A 16,589-nucleotide genomic window follows, 5' to 3' on the forward strand; every position below is an offset into this window, starting at 1 on the left:
CATCAGGCTAGCTTAGTAGGCTGATTTTTGATCAGTTTTGCAGCCCTTATCTGCTCCTCCCTGTCCTTTCATCTATGCAGAAGCCAGAATCAATACAGTGCAAAGAGAGTAGTAAAACAACAGAATTAGAAGGTACTGTTCATATTTGTCATGTGAATCCATACGTGGTATTTTTTTCTTCACTTTCTTGATGACCCAGCCTTTATAGGAACCATGTTTATAAAAACCCAAATCACTAAAACATGGGAAAAACAGGTTAAACACTGTAATCAACACAACAGCCTCTGAGTTTGGAAAGAGCAGAGGTCTGTTGCCCAGCTCCTTGGTAGATGAAAGGATACCCCCAACCTGGATGTCTACAGGTCTCAGGTGAGTTTCCATCTGCATTGTCACCTGTTAGAGTTAAGGTCATGGAAATCTGAAATTATACCTGTGTAGTTAAACACAGATCTTGTCTCACTGTTTGACCTAAGAAACACATTCTTTCCCCCCTGAAAGTCACAGGGTATTTGGAAGAAAGATCCAGTACTTGTTTTAGAAAAATTATGCACCTGTGAGTACTTAGCTGGATAAAAATACCAGAATCTGGCCATTACAATTCAGAACGTCTAAGGCTAGGGCTGGCCAGAAACCACAGCTGCTCAGCAGAGACTGTTAACAGCAAAAACTCCCCTGGACCCAGCCCGACCTGGTATTTTCTTCCACTTTAAATAAAGGTAAATTAAAACTTTGCCAGACAAATGTCATCACAGCCACTAACTGCTGGTCTCTGCATGAATGTGGGATGCTTAGCAAAACGTCATCCCTCAAAGACAGAAACAGCAGTTCAGCAGTGCTCCTTCTTGGATTAATCCAGAATACTTAAAGCCTTTGAGCACTGGCTGCAGAGAAGCAAGGCACGTTATTTCTAATGGCTTCTGCCTTCCTGGTCTAAGATCTTTTACCACACTGAGCAACATGCTGCCCATAATAAAATATAGATTCATTATTCCAAGGGTTGACTCTTAAAACTTGTCTAAGAGGGGGTACTTGGCAAAAAGATGGACTGCCAAAGTTAATTTATCCTGTTATCAATTCAATAGGCTTAAATAGGCAGTGAAAGTGTTTCATAAGTGTTCATTGTTCAGAGTTCAACCTAATACCTTCTGCTAAATTGCATTTTGAAGTTTAATCACAATCTACTTTATGTTTCTTTTGGTAATTGGGATCTCTCCACAGTATAATATGAAGAACTCAAGCTAATGGGCTCCTCTGATGGAAGCCTGAATTTTGGAAGTTTGCCTCAAAGCGCAGTGAGTGAGAGTGCCTGAAATAACCCAGAACCTTTCACCCAAATAAGATGTTAATATTTTGATCATTAGGCAAGTCTCATATTATTACAGGCAAAAGCAACAAAATAATCATTAATTTAAAGGTTGTTATTTTGGACTATAATTAACGGGAGCAACCTCACCCCTCCAGCACACGCACGCGCGCACTGCCTCACTTGGCACGGGAGCCGTTGGGGAACCGGCTGCTGTTCATTTTGCCCAAAATGCTAAATGTCGGCATTTTCTTTATACCAAAGGGAGAAACAGTGAGAAATGCTCACTTCTGGGCAGCATTTTGCTCCGGGGAGGGATATGGATACTGGGAAATGGCATCCAGTAAGCTGTGACCGACGCGTAGTCCACGGTCTGGGCACTTGTCCAAACGCATGTTGTCAACTCCGCTACGCCTGATATCGGCTCTTTCAATGCCAGCCTGGGTTTGTTTTGGTTTTTTTTTTGGTTTTTTTTTTTTTCCTCCCCCCTCTTTCTCTCCTCCATCAACTCCCTGTGTTTCCTGCACCTTAGGCATTATGCTGTGGACAAATATATTTCCCTGCCACCGCGTACTGAATAAGCACCCTAAAACCTTTGTTCATGGTGTGACTGCTCTAATCACGTCAGCAGGGTCTGACACAGGAGTCTTCTGCCCCACTGTGCTGCTACAAAATAAACACAAACGTCTTTCTACAGGAAGAAGTACAGATGAGGACTTAGGTGCTTTAAATCTGCTGCTGGGATTTACAGTCCTGTCTCTTTTTTTGATGCCCTCGTTGATATTCTTTTGAAGACAATAAATCCAGAAACGTTCTCTTTTACTGTTAAAAATAATTAGCTAATAATGTAGTTCTATGCAGTTTTTAAGAAGCACAAAGCAAAACATACTGTTTAAAAAGTGAGGAACCCAGGCAAACTATGTAGGTAATAACAGTGAAAACCCCCTTCTATCTTATTTAATGATCTGAAAAATATTGGCCCAAGTAAAACTGACAAGAAGAATGCTGTAAGATTTATTGTGTGCAGCAGGCATGTACACACGTGGGTTCACTCTCCTGCCAGTGAGAAGTGGGGAGTCATCAACAGAATTCAAAGGTATTTTATCCAGTTACACTCAAAGAGAATGTGTCCCACAGACTGGAACTGAAAACAGAAGGAATATAAATACAGATTGAAAGGGCATTAGGGTTCCTGACAGTAAAGTATATTTCCTGCACTAAAAGGCTGAAATTAATGCAGCTTACAAATAAACACAGGGTTTCATGGCATCTCTGATTTTAAGACGTTAGAATTATCAGGAGCATAAGATATTGTCAAAAACAATTTTATATCAAAATCTTCGTGCACTGGCATTTTTATAGCAATTTTCAATAATTTTGGATACACTTACATCAACCTGGAATAATTCTGTTGAATTTTACAGAATCCCTTCAGGTTTAGGAGCAGGTCTGTAATGTACAGGAATTGTACAGTAAAATTGCCACTGCATACAAAGGAAACAGATGTGGGTCCACATGCAGATGGTGAACTCTCTGTTACCTGAGAAATTTCATTCTTTTTTTTTTTTCTCTGTCTTACAAATGATGTATCATAGCTAAAATAAACTCACAGGCTCTGTGCAGAAATTAGTGGATGAAGTCTTTGACTCAGTGCTATGAGAAAGCAGAACCATCATACCCTTATGGCCACCCCTGACCTCAAAATTATGAATCTCTTACCAGTAGAAACATGCAAAAAAGCCATGAGATACAGTTTTACCTTGTCAAATGAAATGAAATGAGTTAGTAATTCTGAAATATATAAGGGAAGAAGAGAATAAAAGCTTGGGGGTTTGATCCAGTTCAGGGCAATATAGAAACTGTACCAATGGAATAGAGATGGAGGTGGCAGCCAGCTTTACCTTTGATGTGTACAGAGGCCGTTACTTATCTAAAGCTAGAAACCTGTTTTTCCTGGGAAATATGTTTGGTGAAGTCCAGACAAGGGTATACAAGATGTGAGAACTCACAATCAAGAAAAAAAAATGTATGATTGAGAGACCAAAGTGTGCTCTGTAGCAAGGAATTTGCGCAAACTCCAGGTAATGTACAGCCCTGGGGTCCTCTGTGCAGACCCAGACCCAAACATCTTGAAAATGACAGCAGAGGTGCTGCTCTGTGCCAAAGGGGTCTAAGAAAATCCAACTGAGAAGTGCAGAAAATCCAACTGAGAAGTGCAGTAGGGTCGGTGGGAAACTGGGAGACTCTGAGAGACAATAAAAGACACTGTCCCTTCCCCTCAGGCAATGCCACATCGGGGGAAGGTAAGCCCCAGCAGGGACAGGAACAATTCCCTGCAGTTTAAGGATTTCCAGAGCCATGGGTGAGCCTGAGGCAGGAGAATGGGGCAGCCCTCCTCAGGCTGGCACAGACTGGCTGTGGTGGGAGCTGGGACCTGGACACGGAGCAGGAAAAGACAGCGCTCCCAGGGCCTGCATGCCTGGAGCCGAGGAAGGGGTAAGAAGCTGCAAAGCGCTCCGTCCCGGCAGCAGGCAGCCAGCACTTTCCATATGACCCAATTAGCCACTCCGTTGGAACAAATCAATAATGGCATTTTCTGGAGACAAGCAGGCAAGTGCTGCTGGCTCGGCACTGCGCTGCCTGTGCAAACACAAAGGTGTTATCCCTGCGGAAAGCAGAGTCCGTGCCCGGCTCTGTCACTGCACGGGGGGCGAGGGTGAGATGTGGTCAAGAGCCACCAGAGCATGGACCACCTTCTCAGTGTCATGCTGAGTGACTACAAACAGGTGGAGTTGAGGGCAGTGGTTTGAGTAAGGCAATATGTGTAGTAACTAAATTCAGGGAAGGCGAGAAAAACGTAACAACCCTGTTCGACTGACGGAAAGAGCAAGGAAAGGAGGAAAGGGTAGAACCATTTCCTTAGGTGTTATGCTACTAACTTTTCCTGCCTGTAGGAACTCACGGATGCAGACAAGGATGCAGATGGCGTGCAAAAAGACCTGGACATCAGTGAGGGCTGGGGTAATAGGAACAAGGAAGAGTTAACAGTGCAAGTGCAGGATGTTGTACTTCAGGGTCTGGTTTAGGACACCCAGCACTACTCATCTAGAACCTCCTTTCAGTCCATTAATCCCAGGAGTTCTCTGAAGCACAAAGTAATGTCACTGTGAAAAAGGCACACACTGTTCTGGGCTACAGCTGTGGGCCACTTGAAGGGAAAGCAATTACTAAAGTAGAAATTTGGAAGATAGAAGCTTTGGACTTAGATATCTAATGCAAATGGTACAAGTCTCTCTGATGTCTGAAACCTGCAATGTAGCTAAATTACAAGTAAGTTCTGGTTGAATCCACTGCTTTAGTTGGACTGGACTGTGTACACTTAATTGACCCATCAGGTGACTGGCCCAATGATCTGTTCTTACTCCTTCGGGAGACTGAAAGGTGATTTCACATATGAAAAGATAGCCATAAAGCAATTACAAGACACTCTATGGAGGTTCAAGACTATGATTTCCATCTTTTAATCATCTAGGTAGCCAAAATGAGAACCCAAAAGAATCTTGAGAAGATGCAACCAGCACATTATTGTGGTTGCTGCTGAGCTTTTTGGAACAGTTTTCTTGATAGGACAGCCCCTATTTAAATTATACATCTCAAAGGTAAGGATAATAATGAAAGACAGTTATTCTTGTTCTCATTATGAAGTTAAAATCATTAAATCCTCAAGAAATCTTGTCATCTGAAAGGGAGAGATTTCCCAGCACTATGAAGAGGGCAAGGAGAGAGGGTTAAATAAAGACACAAACTAAAATTATGCAGTGACCAGCAGCAACACACATATCACACAACAGTGACAAATTAATTTAGCTCAAGGTGGTTCTTTCTCAGCCTCACTCCTTGCTTCTTGCACCTGTGCTGACTTTCATTGTTCAGCTTTTCTTTTGGATCCTTTCCCTGTATGTGTGGGCTACAGGCATGGTTCCCCTGGCTCTCCAAGTTGGCAGAGTATCTCACTTGCATCTCAGTAATCAAAGGAGATTTAGAAGCTATCAGGTGGGCTCTCTCCCTCAGAACCCTCTCAATGACAGTGCCACAAATTGGTAGCTTTCAGGAAGACGGCTGCTGCCAGCGCGAGCTTTGATAATAGAAATGGCAGCTGAAATTTAAACTTAGACATTTCTATTACTCAGAGGAAAATGTGCAGTCACAAAAGGTTTTCTCATCATCTGAAATTTCAAACCACTGTGTGGAATGCTCTGGGACCCATTTGTCACAGCCACAATGGCTTACTTTAGAGTAGTTTTGTGACTTTCTGGGAAGAGCCCAGCATTGGTACAGGAGTTGTAAGCTGAGCTGATCATCACCCTAAAACACCCCATCGAGATCAATAACTTTGTGGTTCTGCCTGAGACCAACCTCCCTTTAGCCTCTCTGTCATGACAGACAAGTCAGACTGATGGGGGCACATGATGAACTAAATGTAGTCTGGAATCTTCAACTAACAGGGGATGTGCAAAGGACGTGTAAGACTTTTGTAGGTTTACTAGCTGTGCATTTGAGAGGCATACAAACACATGTTCCCTTTTTATGCATCTCCTGTTACCTCCTCTTCCATGCTGTTGCACCAAAACCTACATGCAGGAGGAGGGAAGAGAGGTTCTGACAATGTCACCAGAGGGCTGCTTAATTCCAGGTCAGCCAGCAACTTTAAAGGGAAGCGGGGTACATTGTCTTCTCTTGAGAAGCAAATATACATACACATTCTCTTCGTACATCCTAAAATATTTAAATATGTAAAAATATGGATTATGATTAGGGGAAAGTTAGAATAGATTTGAATGTTTAGCATACCCTTGGTAGTTCTTGTTTGGTTTCTGTGTGATGCCCTCCCCACTAAATGACACTTCACTGTAATTGTGCCCTCTCGGTGCAATCATGTAAATTTTGCTCTTGTTCATGTTTTCTTCCTTTGCAAGCTCTGATTTGGTTATCATGACCATCCTGGACGGGAGGAAGAAAGGACATCCATGGAGTTGGGGCTTGCAGGATTAAAGCTTCTGGGATTGAGTGGGGAAGTTTATTCCCCAGAGTCCCACAGGGATGCCCTTGATACAAAAGCCAATACACTGTAATGCCCACAACTCTATATCCAGGGAATTGGGATTTCATACCAACCTCCAGATGCAATAATATCTTCTGTAGGAACCTCCATGTTGATCAAGGGAATTTTTCTGTGAGTCCAGAGATCATTTATCTTTGGAATGGGCTTTATTAAAGATGACAGATCTTTGAATTTGTCGGTATCTGCTTTCTCACGGCCCTGCTCCGTTTGGAGACATTTACAGCTGTGCAACTTTATTAGGGTTTTAGAGGAAAGTAAATGCAAAGCTCATCACACAATTATCATTTTTGCTGTTAAGCTTCTTCCTATTTTTGTTTTTTTATTATGCCAATGTATTTCGAGCCTTTTAGTCGGAACGCCCTTGCGCGCACACATTTTCCCCTCCAGGAATTTGTTAAAATTGTTTGCCGGTTATGCGAACTTGCCTCTTGTTTGGACCTTTTTAGCACTAGACCCCTCAGACCTGAAGATAAAGGTTGCAAACCATTGATCAAGGCTACGCACAAGGGAACAGCAGTGACCTGAAGCAGCTGTTTGTCCAAGCCTGGAAAACACTAGTGACAAAGCTAATTAATTCATTTCGCAGCTCCATGCCTTCTGTTTAATGCACATGCTAGCAGTGAACCACATTACTTCACTGCAATTCAAATATCTTGTGGTAATGTGGCAATGCTCCTCTAACATTTATCGAAAATTTCATTAAAAGGTACAGTGGGAAAACAGTATTTTGGTTTGCTTCTCCTGCTGGGTTTTTTTTCCCCCTATTTTGTTTCACTCTGAATCCTCAATGTTTATATTACATATGATGATGTTTCAATATTATTGAAACTATTAGAAGTTTTCTTAATATTTTCAAGTCAACTTTTATTCATAATGTTCTGTTTCAATAAAATGCTTATTTTTCTACAGGAGCTCTCTCCCTCATGACTATAACAGATCTCAGTAAAGCTCTAATTCCAAATTTACTTGATGTACAGCATAAAATGACAGCTACCTGTTCCATCTACTAATGCACACACCAGCACCTACAGGGACACACTGTGCACCTAAACAGAAGTCTGCATTTCTATAGTTTTAATGTACAGTAAGACATATAGATCCCTAACATTCCATGCCCTATGATGCAATTTAATCTTGTAATTGTAAATCTTACTATTTATCTTGAGAAAGGAGGAATACAGTGATGCAACATACACATTTGTGCATGTACAGGCACAGGCTACCAGACTTCATGGACACTCAAGTGCAAAATTTCCAGTGTCTTTATCTCAACTCATGAATTTTACTTCCTTTTTCCAGTTCTCTCCCCCATCTACTGTATTCATAATTCTCTTTCCAAATGTTCTCTGCTTCTAGGTTTAAGTAATACAACCTGGGAATAGAGAAGGACTTCAAAGAAAAAAACAGATATTATCCATACCACCCACATTGATCCCCAGGTCACTTCAATAAAAATATTCCTTAAAAAAGAAAAAAAACAGAGATAAAAATGTCCCTAAAAGTGTTTACCAAAAATTTAAGTCTTCTCTTTTTGTTACCTAGGTGTCTATTTGGACAGTGGAGGTTGATGATAAAGTTTTCTGACCTCTTGCTCTTCCTCTCCCCAGTGGGAGGATCAATGTGAAAGACTTGTTGGGGAGCAGATTCACTGACACTGAAGAGGTTTCCACAACAGAGCAGCAGAAATTAAATTTTAGCAGCTGATTTGCGCCCAACTCTTGACACAGAGTCCTTCCTTAGAGATTTTTTAGGCCTTCTCTAAGAACTATTTTGCTTCAAAACTTTCTTCCCCTCAACCAAGAGATCGAGGATCCCTCCTGACAGCTGGATCTGAAACAGGAGCTTTGATCCAGTGCCTGCTGAACTCTGTTGGTCTCGGGCAGCGTCAGAAGATGCTGGATCAAGGCTGGAGGGTCTGGAAAACATTAACTAGATATGGTGTGTGGAACCAAGAGATAAAGTTGGTAGAAAGGGGAGAGGGGGAGAAGCAGAGAAAGAAAAGCATTCCCCTGAAGATTTTTTTTCTTCGTTTTACACAACACTTCAAACCACACAGAATTTTTCCGCCTTTACGACTGAGTGCTCTGGAAAAAATGAAAATCTGCCATGTCACACGAAAGAACGGGCAAATAAGTGCTTTTCCTGTCTGAATACAAATGATAACATATCTTCTCTCTTTCTCTGGTGCCTTGTCATATCAGCTTCTGTCTCATTGTATTTTTAAGAGAACTACCTGGCCCTCTATTCTTGTTGCACAAAACAAACTATGACATTGCCCATTTTTGCACACTGAGAAAAATCCCCTGTTAACCTAAGATTTGTTCTGCAGCATTCCCATGATTCAGCTGAAAGGGAAAAAAACATTCTCCTGTGTGAGAAAGGGTTTAATTGCTCTGGTTAGAAGAATTAATTTAGACAAGCAAAAAAAAAAAAAAAAAGAAAGATAATGACTCTGTTTGGAAACTGAATTTTGCTCTAGGATATGCATCTGTAACTTCTTCTGAAGTTAACAACATATCAAAGGCAGGATTAGGCCATAGGACATTTGCATCACTAGCCAGGGATCCAGACCAAGGGTGGGAACAAAGGTCATCTTAATAAACTGCAAATAGTAAACATTTTCGCTGCCTACCTGCTCCATTTCCGTAAAGGTGCTTTGCTCCTCATCTTCCTCCTCGATATCTGACTCTCCCACAGCAATAGGAACACAAATGGACAGGTCAGGATTGGTCATAAAATCATCATTTTCTGTAATTCCTAGGTGTTTCTCTCCATTTTTATTCACCCCATCCTCAGCATGATTCTCCTTGTGATTCTCCATGTCCTTGCCGAGCTCAGCGGTGGTGTGGCTGTTCACACAGTTGTTAAGGGCACCTGGGTTCTGGGCAGCGAGTTTCATCATTGCCTTCTTTTCAGCTGTTGTCTTGGGGTGCCGGAGGACGTGGCAGCAAAAATTCCACATGGTTTTTTTGGCGTACTGGAGGCCCCTGTTGATCCGAGCAAAAGCGAGCTGCAGGTTGTTCAGCTCCCCGTCCTCGTCTGGCGCCGAGAGGTTGTCAGCGCTGAAGGAGCTTAGCAGCAAGGCAAGGAACAGGTTGAGCACCTGAAATTAATAAAGTCGAAAGGAAACGGGTGAACCTTCAATGTGGAGGTCTTGGAGGCAGGAGGGTCTGAGTTTTGTCTAGTCTGTGACAACATAATACCACTGTGGAACTCCCTCAAATACAGGTGGTTTCAGTAGGAAAAGGGGGTCTGCAGGCACTTCCAAATACATTGATTTCAAGTGCAGAAATACACCATGGACACACTCAGACATTCCCTTTCCCAACCCCTAACACCCCAAAATATGGAAAATAAAATATTAAGCTCAGAAACAGAATACCAAATAAAATTTTCATTGGAAGCTACATGTTGTAAACATTCTCAGTGGTGGTGGTACAATGAATTCCCTGTCATTGCCCATATTCCATCTTGGAGAAGATCACTAATTACAGCACTAATTGACATCTGTAAAGGTACTGTTTGCATGTAGAAAAAGACTATAGGAAGAATGTTTTCAGGGCCTTTTTGCTTTTTATTCAGCGTGAATATTGTAATTTATGTTTCATAGTAGATGATACATAGTGACCTGGATATGTTCAAAAAGTGGGTCTGTGAGAACATCACTGCAGCTTTTCGGTGCTTAAAGGGGGCTCTACAAGAGAGATGGGGACAAACTTTTTAATAGGATTGTTGCAGTAGGACAAGGGAAATGGCCTTAAACTAAAAGAGGGTAGTCTCTTGCTATATATAAGGAAGAAAATTCTTAAGATGAGGATGGTGAGGCACTGGCACAGGTTTCCCAGAGAGGTGGTGGATGCTCCATCCCTGGAAATATTCAAGGTCAGGTTGGACTGGGCTCAGAGCAACCTGATCTAGTTAAAAATGTCCCTATTCACCGCAGAGGGTTGGACTAGCTGACCTTTAAAGGTCCCTTCCAACCCAAACTATTCTATGATTTTATGATAATTATATACATAGGCATGGCACTTAAACCAAATAGTACAGTTGGAAACATTTCTAACATTTGTATGCATTTTCACAGACATTCTTGTTTTAAATATCCTCTGGGCCACGAAGAAAATGTATTGTGACTGTGAATAAACACCTAAGAGGTCAAGCAGCTTCAAAAACTTTTCCCTCCAGGCTAAAACAAGCCATCACAATCAGACTACTGTATCTAAATATGAGCAGGACTCACTCCCAAAGCAGGTTTGGTCCTGAAAATGCTGTTACTAGTCATGAAAAAACTATGTGAAGATTTTCACAGGTGTATGAGAAGATCCAAACTGAACTGGAGACTTAGATTCCTCCTGTTCTTGCAACTTAGAACTGCCTACCTTTGCTGGTAGTGCATGGCAAGATTAGACACAACTACACATCTGAGTGACATATTTGATGATTTAAATCTCTTTTTACACCCCCCCACCCCACATAAATAAAATTATATCCAATAAATAAAACCATCTTTTTCTAGAAGGCTGTTCCCAGTAACATCTCTCACAGGCTGATCACCAGTTGCTGTATACTGGAGGTTACACCTGCTTGTGGTCTGAGAAGGAATGAATTGCAGCTTTTGTGCTGGATTCACAAAGACAAGAAGTTCACACTGGAGGTAGATGCCTGGGATGACAAGAATGGAACAAAAGTGACTCAAACCAATATCAGCTAAAATATATTTAACCCAAATAAACTGGGATCAAATTGCCTGGTATCAACTCTGATGCCTGTACAAGGGGGGTGGTTGCCAGCTCTGTGGTACAACGAAGGAAAGATCAGTGCTGCAGCACTTCTGACATTTATAGCAATAAAATTGACTTTGTGAAGATATTTTATCTATGATCTCTTAATGCTACCTGACTTCTCTCTTTCTGATAGTATTTTAAACGGATAAATCCTGCTAGGCCAAAATAAACAATATAAAAAGTACTTCTATTTAACTGGACCTTACCAAAACACCACAATCTATTGCTATTCTCCCCCCACCTGTTCTCTCTTATTTCAAATATTCAGAATGTGTGAGATGGAACTCTGAAAACCCGGTCTTAATCACTCTGATGACACTGCATTTGAAGTGCCCTGTCAATATTGTGAGGTACCCTTTGCAATCACCGTGATTACAAACAAAAGCAGCTGGTAGCACAGCAGTTGCCCACGTCCATTATGAACCACTGAGTAAACCATCACTGTGCTGAGCACTGCCCTGCTCTGAAGTTAGGTGAGGTTAAAGCTAATTGTTCCTTAGCTGGTCCATCATACTGGAGTGTCAGTGACAGCTTGTGTGGGTCTCCTAATCACTGCAGTGGTCTGGTGTGAATGGATCTTTCATTTCATACCCCACTCGGACGCATCGCAAGTGATGTGAGAGGTAGTTGAAAACCAGAATATTGGATATACAGCCAAGTAGGTGGGAGCCCACCAGGGAAGGAGTCCCTGATAGAACCCCTCTAGCCATTTTCAACCAAGTTTGATAGAAGGATGAGGTCTCAGAGACAATCACATTGCTAAAGGTGTCCTCAAAATAAGATGTGTGCAGAGAAGAGACATCAGTGCAGAAAGAGCTTGGAACAAGCCACACAATGTGTCTCCTTCTTGGCAACAACCTATGGACATAGGAAAGAGCTGGAAGAAAGCAACAGATAAAGAAACCCAGAATAAAAATCTTCTGGACTTCATAGGTGAAATCCAGTTACCTTAGCAGGGGTGTCTGCTGATGTTTGAGGTTACCTGGGACACCTGCACCAGACCTACAGGATGCCTGTGTTCTTCTTAAGCTCCGTCTACCACCCAACCAGGACACGACGAGATGTTGCAGCAGGCAACCAAATCACTCATCAACGATGGCAGCTGCCTCCAGCCTCAGAAACTAAATCTTGAGTCTAATGAGACATCTAAGTCCCATTTCAATCAGTAGAAATTCATTGTGCAGACAGTGGAGACTGACCAAACACCGGTGACTGGGCCAAGGCTACATGGATCTGCCAACTGCCCCTGCCATGCCCAAGTCATCCTGAGGCAGCTGACCAACAGGACACACTGTTATGGGAGATCTGTGTCCAGCTGGAGGCCAGGATGGATACCTCAGAGTGTCCCCAGTGGTCCTAGACAAAACTGAGTCAAGTCCTAGGTCTCTGCAGATTAGTAGTAGCTCGGATGCCTTCTCCATACATGAATACCTCCATGTAGGCACAGAGATTTTGTTAGCTGAAGCTGAATTTCATCCTGTACTTCATTAATTTTGCTGTTCACAGAAAAGCTTGTTTGAAACGCATTGTTTTATTTTTCTGTATTTATTTCAGACATCAAACTACAGCTAGATAAGTTTATGTAGATACACCTGCAGGTATATATAATAGGTGGTAACACCCTTACTGTTGTTATTTACCATGGACTATAAAAGCAATGTTGTTTACTTACCAGAAGCACAGCTGACGTTTTGCACAAAGAGCTATTTGCACTTCATGCTTTTAGCCAAAAATAAATCTCAAATATCATTCCCTCCTTCCTTTATGAGCAGGTAACCTCAGAGTTGCATTGCTGGGCATTCAAATAGAGTGAACTGCTGAATAAGCACTTCATGTTTACTTATTCTCCCCATTTCACTACACACTGCATTTTCCAGAAAAATATATGCCTAACCCATGACACACCACGTTTCCTGTAATAGGTTACTAATAATATCCAGTCCTCCTGGCTGCTAAGGCAATGCTTTCAGTTTAAGCAAAAGTAAGCTAAAGATTACCTCAGTTTTCAAAAGCAATGGCAGATTTGTCTGTCCATATGTATCCCCTTTTAAAAGAAATCTGCTTTCCAGTGACACAGAGCAGCCAGACTGTGAAAGCAGGTCACTTTTTTTGATCTTTGAGGTCAGGAATCAAGATGCACTCAAAGAAACCCCAATTCCTTTAGTATAATTGTGTTAAGTGTTCAGTCTAATGACAATCCAGCATGCTTTTCAAAGCTTGTAGCTCTGGTTGTTCCACTATAAGGCACAATCAGATTAATCCAGGCTAATGTCAGGTGCTTCCCTGAGGTACTTAAACTGGAGGAGTTTTCCTAGGATGTCTGTAGACAATGGAGACAGTTTGGCACCCCAGGAGATGCTGAAGAACTGAACTATCTCTGGTGGTGCCTATCAAAGCCTAACTTAGTTTGGGTTTAGTATCTTAGAGCTAGATTAAAGCCAGAGAACTTATCAATGTAGGTCAATAACTAACATAAAATCACAGGGTATCTCAAATTGGAAGGACCCACCCACAGGAATGAGGCCACTCCCTCATTTCCCTTCCATTTTTTTATTTACCTTGATTCAGCAAAAATGAAGGGACATAAATCTTTGTGTATTTAACCTTCCATCTGTCATTCAGTCAGAGAGTGTGCAGCCCTAAAGCCCTCCTGCCCTCCTGTGAATTGATTCAGCACTGAATTCCCTACCCTGCACTCTCACTGTGTCACCCAGGAGGGGATTTGACACCGTGCTCAGTGCTGCACAGAATATAGGCTGAAAATCCACTGGGAAGTCTAAAGCCATTTCTTAGCAGACTGAAAATAATTCTGTATTTCATTTAGGTAGTAGTAAGAATGATGTTGCATCTGCACAGGTTGAGCGGCAGGGCTAAGCCATCTCCAAAGTGAGGACATCAAGTACTGGTCTTTTTTGCTGGCAGATCTTGTGTGAGCTCACACACACAGCTTCTCCTGTAGTGGGATCTGCCTTGATCACAGACTGTCCACAAAACAAGTGAGTTTGATTTTCAAACTCCTGATCTTGTCTGCGCATGAATTCTAAATGATCTTTCACGCTGAGCAGCAATTAAGGGCAGACTTTCTCATCTGCCCACACAACATAGGACAAATCAAAGGCTGGAATCAAAGATGGGATCATCCTCGCAGGGGGAGGCTCACAGAGTAGAGTAGTTCAGGAGCTGCTTTCAAGTGCACTTGTTTGCTTGTAAACCCACAGGACCCTTCAAACAACACCAGTACCATTCCCTCTGCAGGAGACAGAGCATAGGAAGGACAGCTGAGGGCAGCTACAAGGGACCTTACATCACTTGAGGGTGCTTCCCTGCGGAGGAAGGATCTCCTAGGAGACAGCCAAACAGGTTTTTCTGTAACAACAGGGTCCAGAGCAGAAGACACGCCCAACCAGTGAAATCCATCATGCAAAAAAGCAAGTTGTTAAACCAAATTGTAACCCTGTGGCAGCTCATTGTCACTGCTGTCACTCAGTGGCACAGGAAAGCCCAGACAGTGGAGTACATGAGCTACCTGCCAGGATCATAAACTACTTATCTAATACTTTTTTTGTGAATAAAACAGGACCTACAGACCTCAACGTATGCAAATGCACTTCCCTGGCAGTGCCTGGTGGACACAGATCAGTAAGAATCTCTTCAGGCACTCTCTGACCAGTGGAAAAATCTGATTTTCTTCCTTCCTGTTTGTTTTTGGATGGCAATGGAAATCTGCACCGTTCTTTGGCTAGCACAGATGGGAAAGATGCAGTTTTCTCTTTGGAGACTTTGATGACTTCTAGCAAGCCTAATACAATAGGTACCAGTTGTTATATTTTGTTCACTGTCACAAAATCCATGAAGCTGAAAAGAAAAACTGCTCGGAAAAGGGGCTTTCATTGCATCAAGTAAGTGTTAGATCTGAGATCTGCAGTAATAGGTCATGTAGTCAGTCTCTCTGCTACTGGAGGATTATTTGTTTCCTTGGAAGTGTATTTTCCAATCCTTTGAACACACTCATCCCAGGGCAAAGTTTACTAAGAGGGAGTACTCCTGCAAAAAGCAATTTACATGATCAGTTATTTTTTATATTCCCTCTTCTATTATTTCAGATATTTGTGTTGGATAAGAAGCTTATATCCTTCTAGCCCAGTTTTTCTTTATCCTGCAGTCAATCTCATAATCCCATTCTTCTGATATCTTACTTTCTTGCTGTCAAAATGATCATGATACCAAAAGACTGGCACAAGGTCCTTGTGGCCTGGGGCAGGTGGGGGAGAACACAGGATGGAGCAGCATCGATCTCCTTCATGTTTTTTTTTTGCCTGAGATCAGCTAGGAAAACACAGGGAAATGGGAATACGGATTTCCTCCCTTGCAGCCACACAACTTCCCCAGTGGACTGTGAGCCTACAAGCAGGCCAGCAGTTGCAGATGAGAGGTTTGTGGGGTGCTATAGTATCAGTTTGTTGCAACAGGAATTTTTTCTTATCAACTCTGTATAAACCTCTTTAGTGAAATAACTGGTTTGTCCGCTTAAATATAAGAAAATGAAATTTAATAGAAACTGTGCACCAAATACAGTCTATTTCCTATGCAAAATCTCTGAACTACTTTATGATGGTAATGAAAGTGGATCTTATCCCCAGGAAAGAAAAAAATGCAAGTAATATGGTAGGAATAATTTTTTCATATGCAAATACAAAAGTGGTTATAACTTAAGTGATTTCATGTGAATGATTTCTATTTACCCTCAGAACAAAGAGAACAAGGCCTGGTTTTACCCCCGGCCCCAGCTATTACATGCATTTCCCTGCCTGTGCTGAACAGTGCACAGAACAGAACATGCTTGGAATGCTCATCCTTGGGCATGGCTGGCACTCACACTGTCTTCAGGGGAGTTGAAGGCATCCAGGGTTCTCTCTATAGGCAGGCTGGGTCCAATCCATATGGGCAGAGGAGCCTGAGCCCAATGTGTCCCATCCTAAAGCTGATGGCTGCACACATGAGATGAAATTAAGGAATAAAAGTGCCTTTTCTCTCTGTTGAATGTGAACAATAGGTAGGGTGGCTGATACAGCTGTAGCTATCTTCAGGTAGACTCTAGGAACTGGGTGAGATGAATGTCTTCCCCATCCCATTAGGGCTTTTGTGGTATTTACCATAAGGCTGGGAGTTTTTCTGACCATTCTCCACTTCAGGTATTGACACTATGTTTCCCCCCATAACTGGTGGTCTCTTGTGCAGCTGTTTGTATTTAAGCTGTTCAGGGTAGAGAAGTGATGCTGGATGGCAGTTGTTGATGGGATGTGCATGGGTGGGGGAAATTGTCACCCAATATCTCATCTCAGAGGTTAAAGGGGTATCCATAATTTTTTGGGGCAGATTC

The 16,589-nt window shown here is 42.2% G+C and overlaps 1 protein-coding gene across 11 annotated transcripts in view; it reads right to left on the reverse strand.

Annotated features, from left to right (window-relative positions):
- LOC127461039 (sodium channel protein type 5 subunit alpha-like) overlaps positions 1-16,589 on the reverse strand; it is a 214,094-nt gene that overhangs the window by 61,790 nt on the left and 135,715 nt on the right. For all 11 annotated transcript variants that reach the window (XM_051768281.1, XM_051768280.1, XM_051768275.1 and 8 more), the window contains one exon: positions 9,058-9,528. In XM_051768281.1, coding sequence (XP_051624241.1) covers positions 9,058-9,528 — 471 coding nt within the window. The remainder of the gene's footprint in view (positions 1-9,057; positions 9,529-16,589) is intronic.

The sequence above is a fragment of the Manacus candei genome, unplaced genomic scaffold, assembly GCF_025592945.1.
Source record: "Manacus candei isolate 608988 ecotype Guabito, Panama unplaced genomic scaffold, ASM2559294v1 h1tg000094l, whole genome shotgun sequence".
Classification (NCBI taxonomy): Eukaryota; Metazoa; Chordata; class Aves; order Passeriformes; family Pipridae; genus Manacus; species Manacus candei.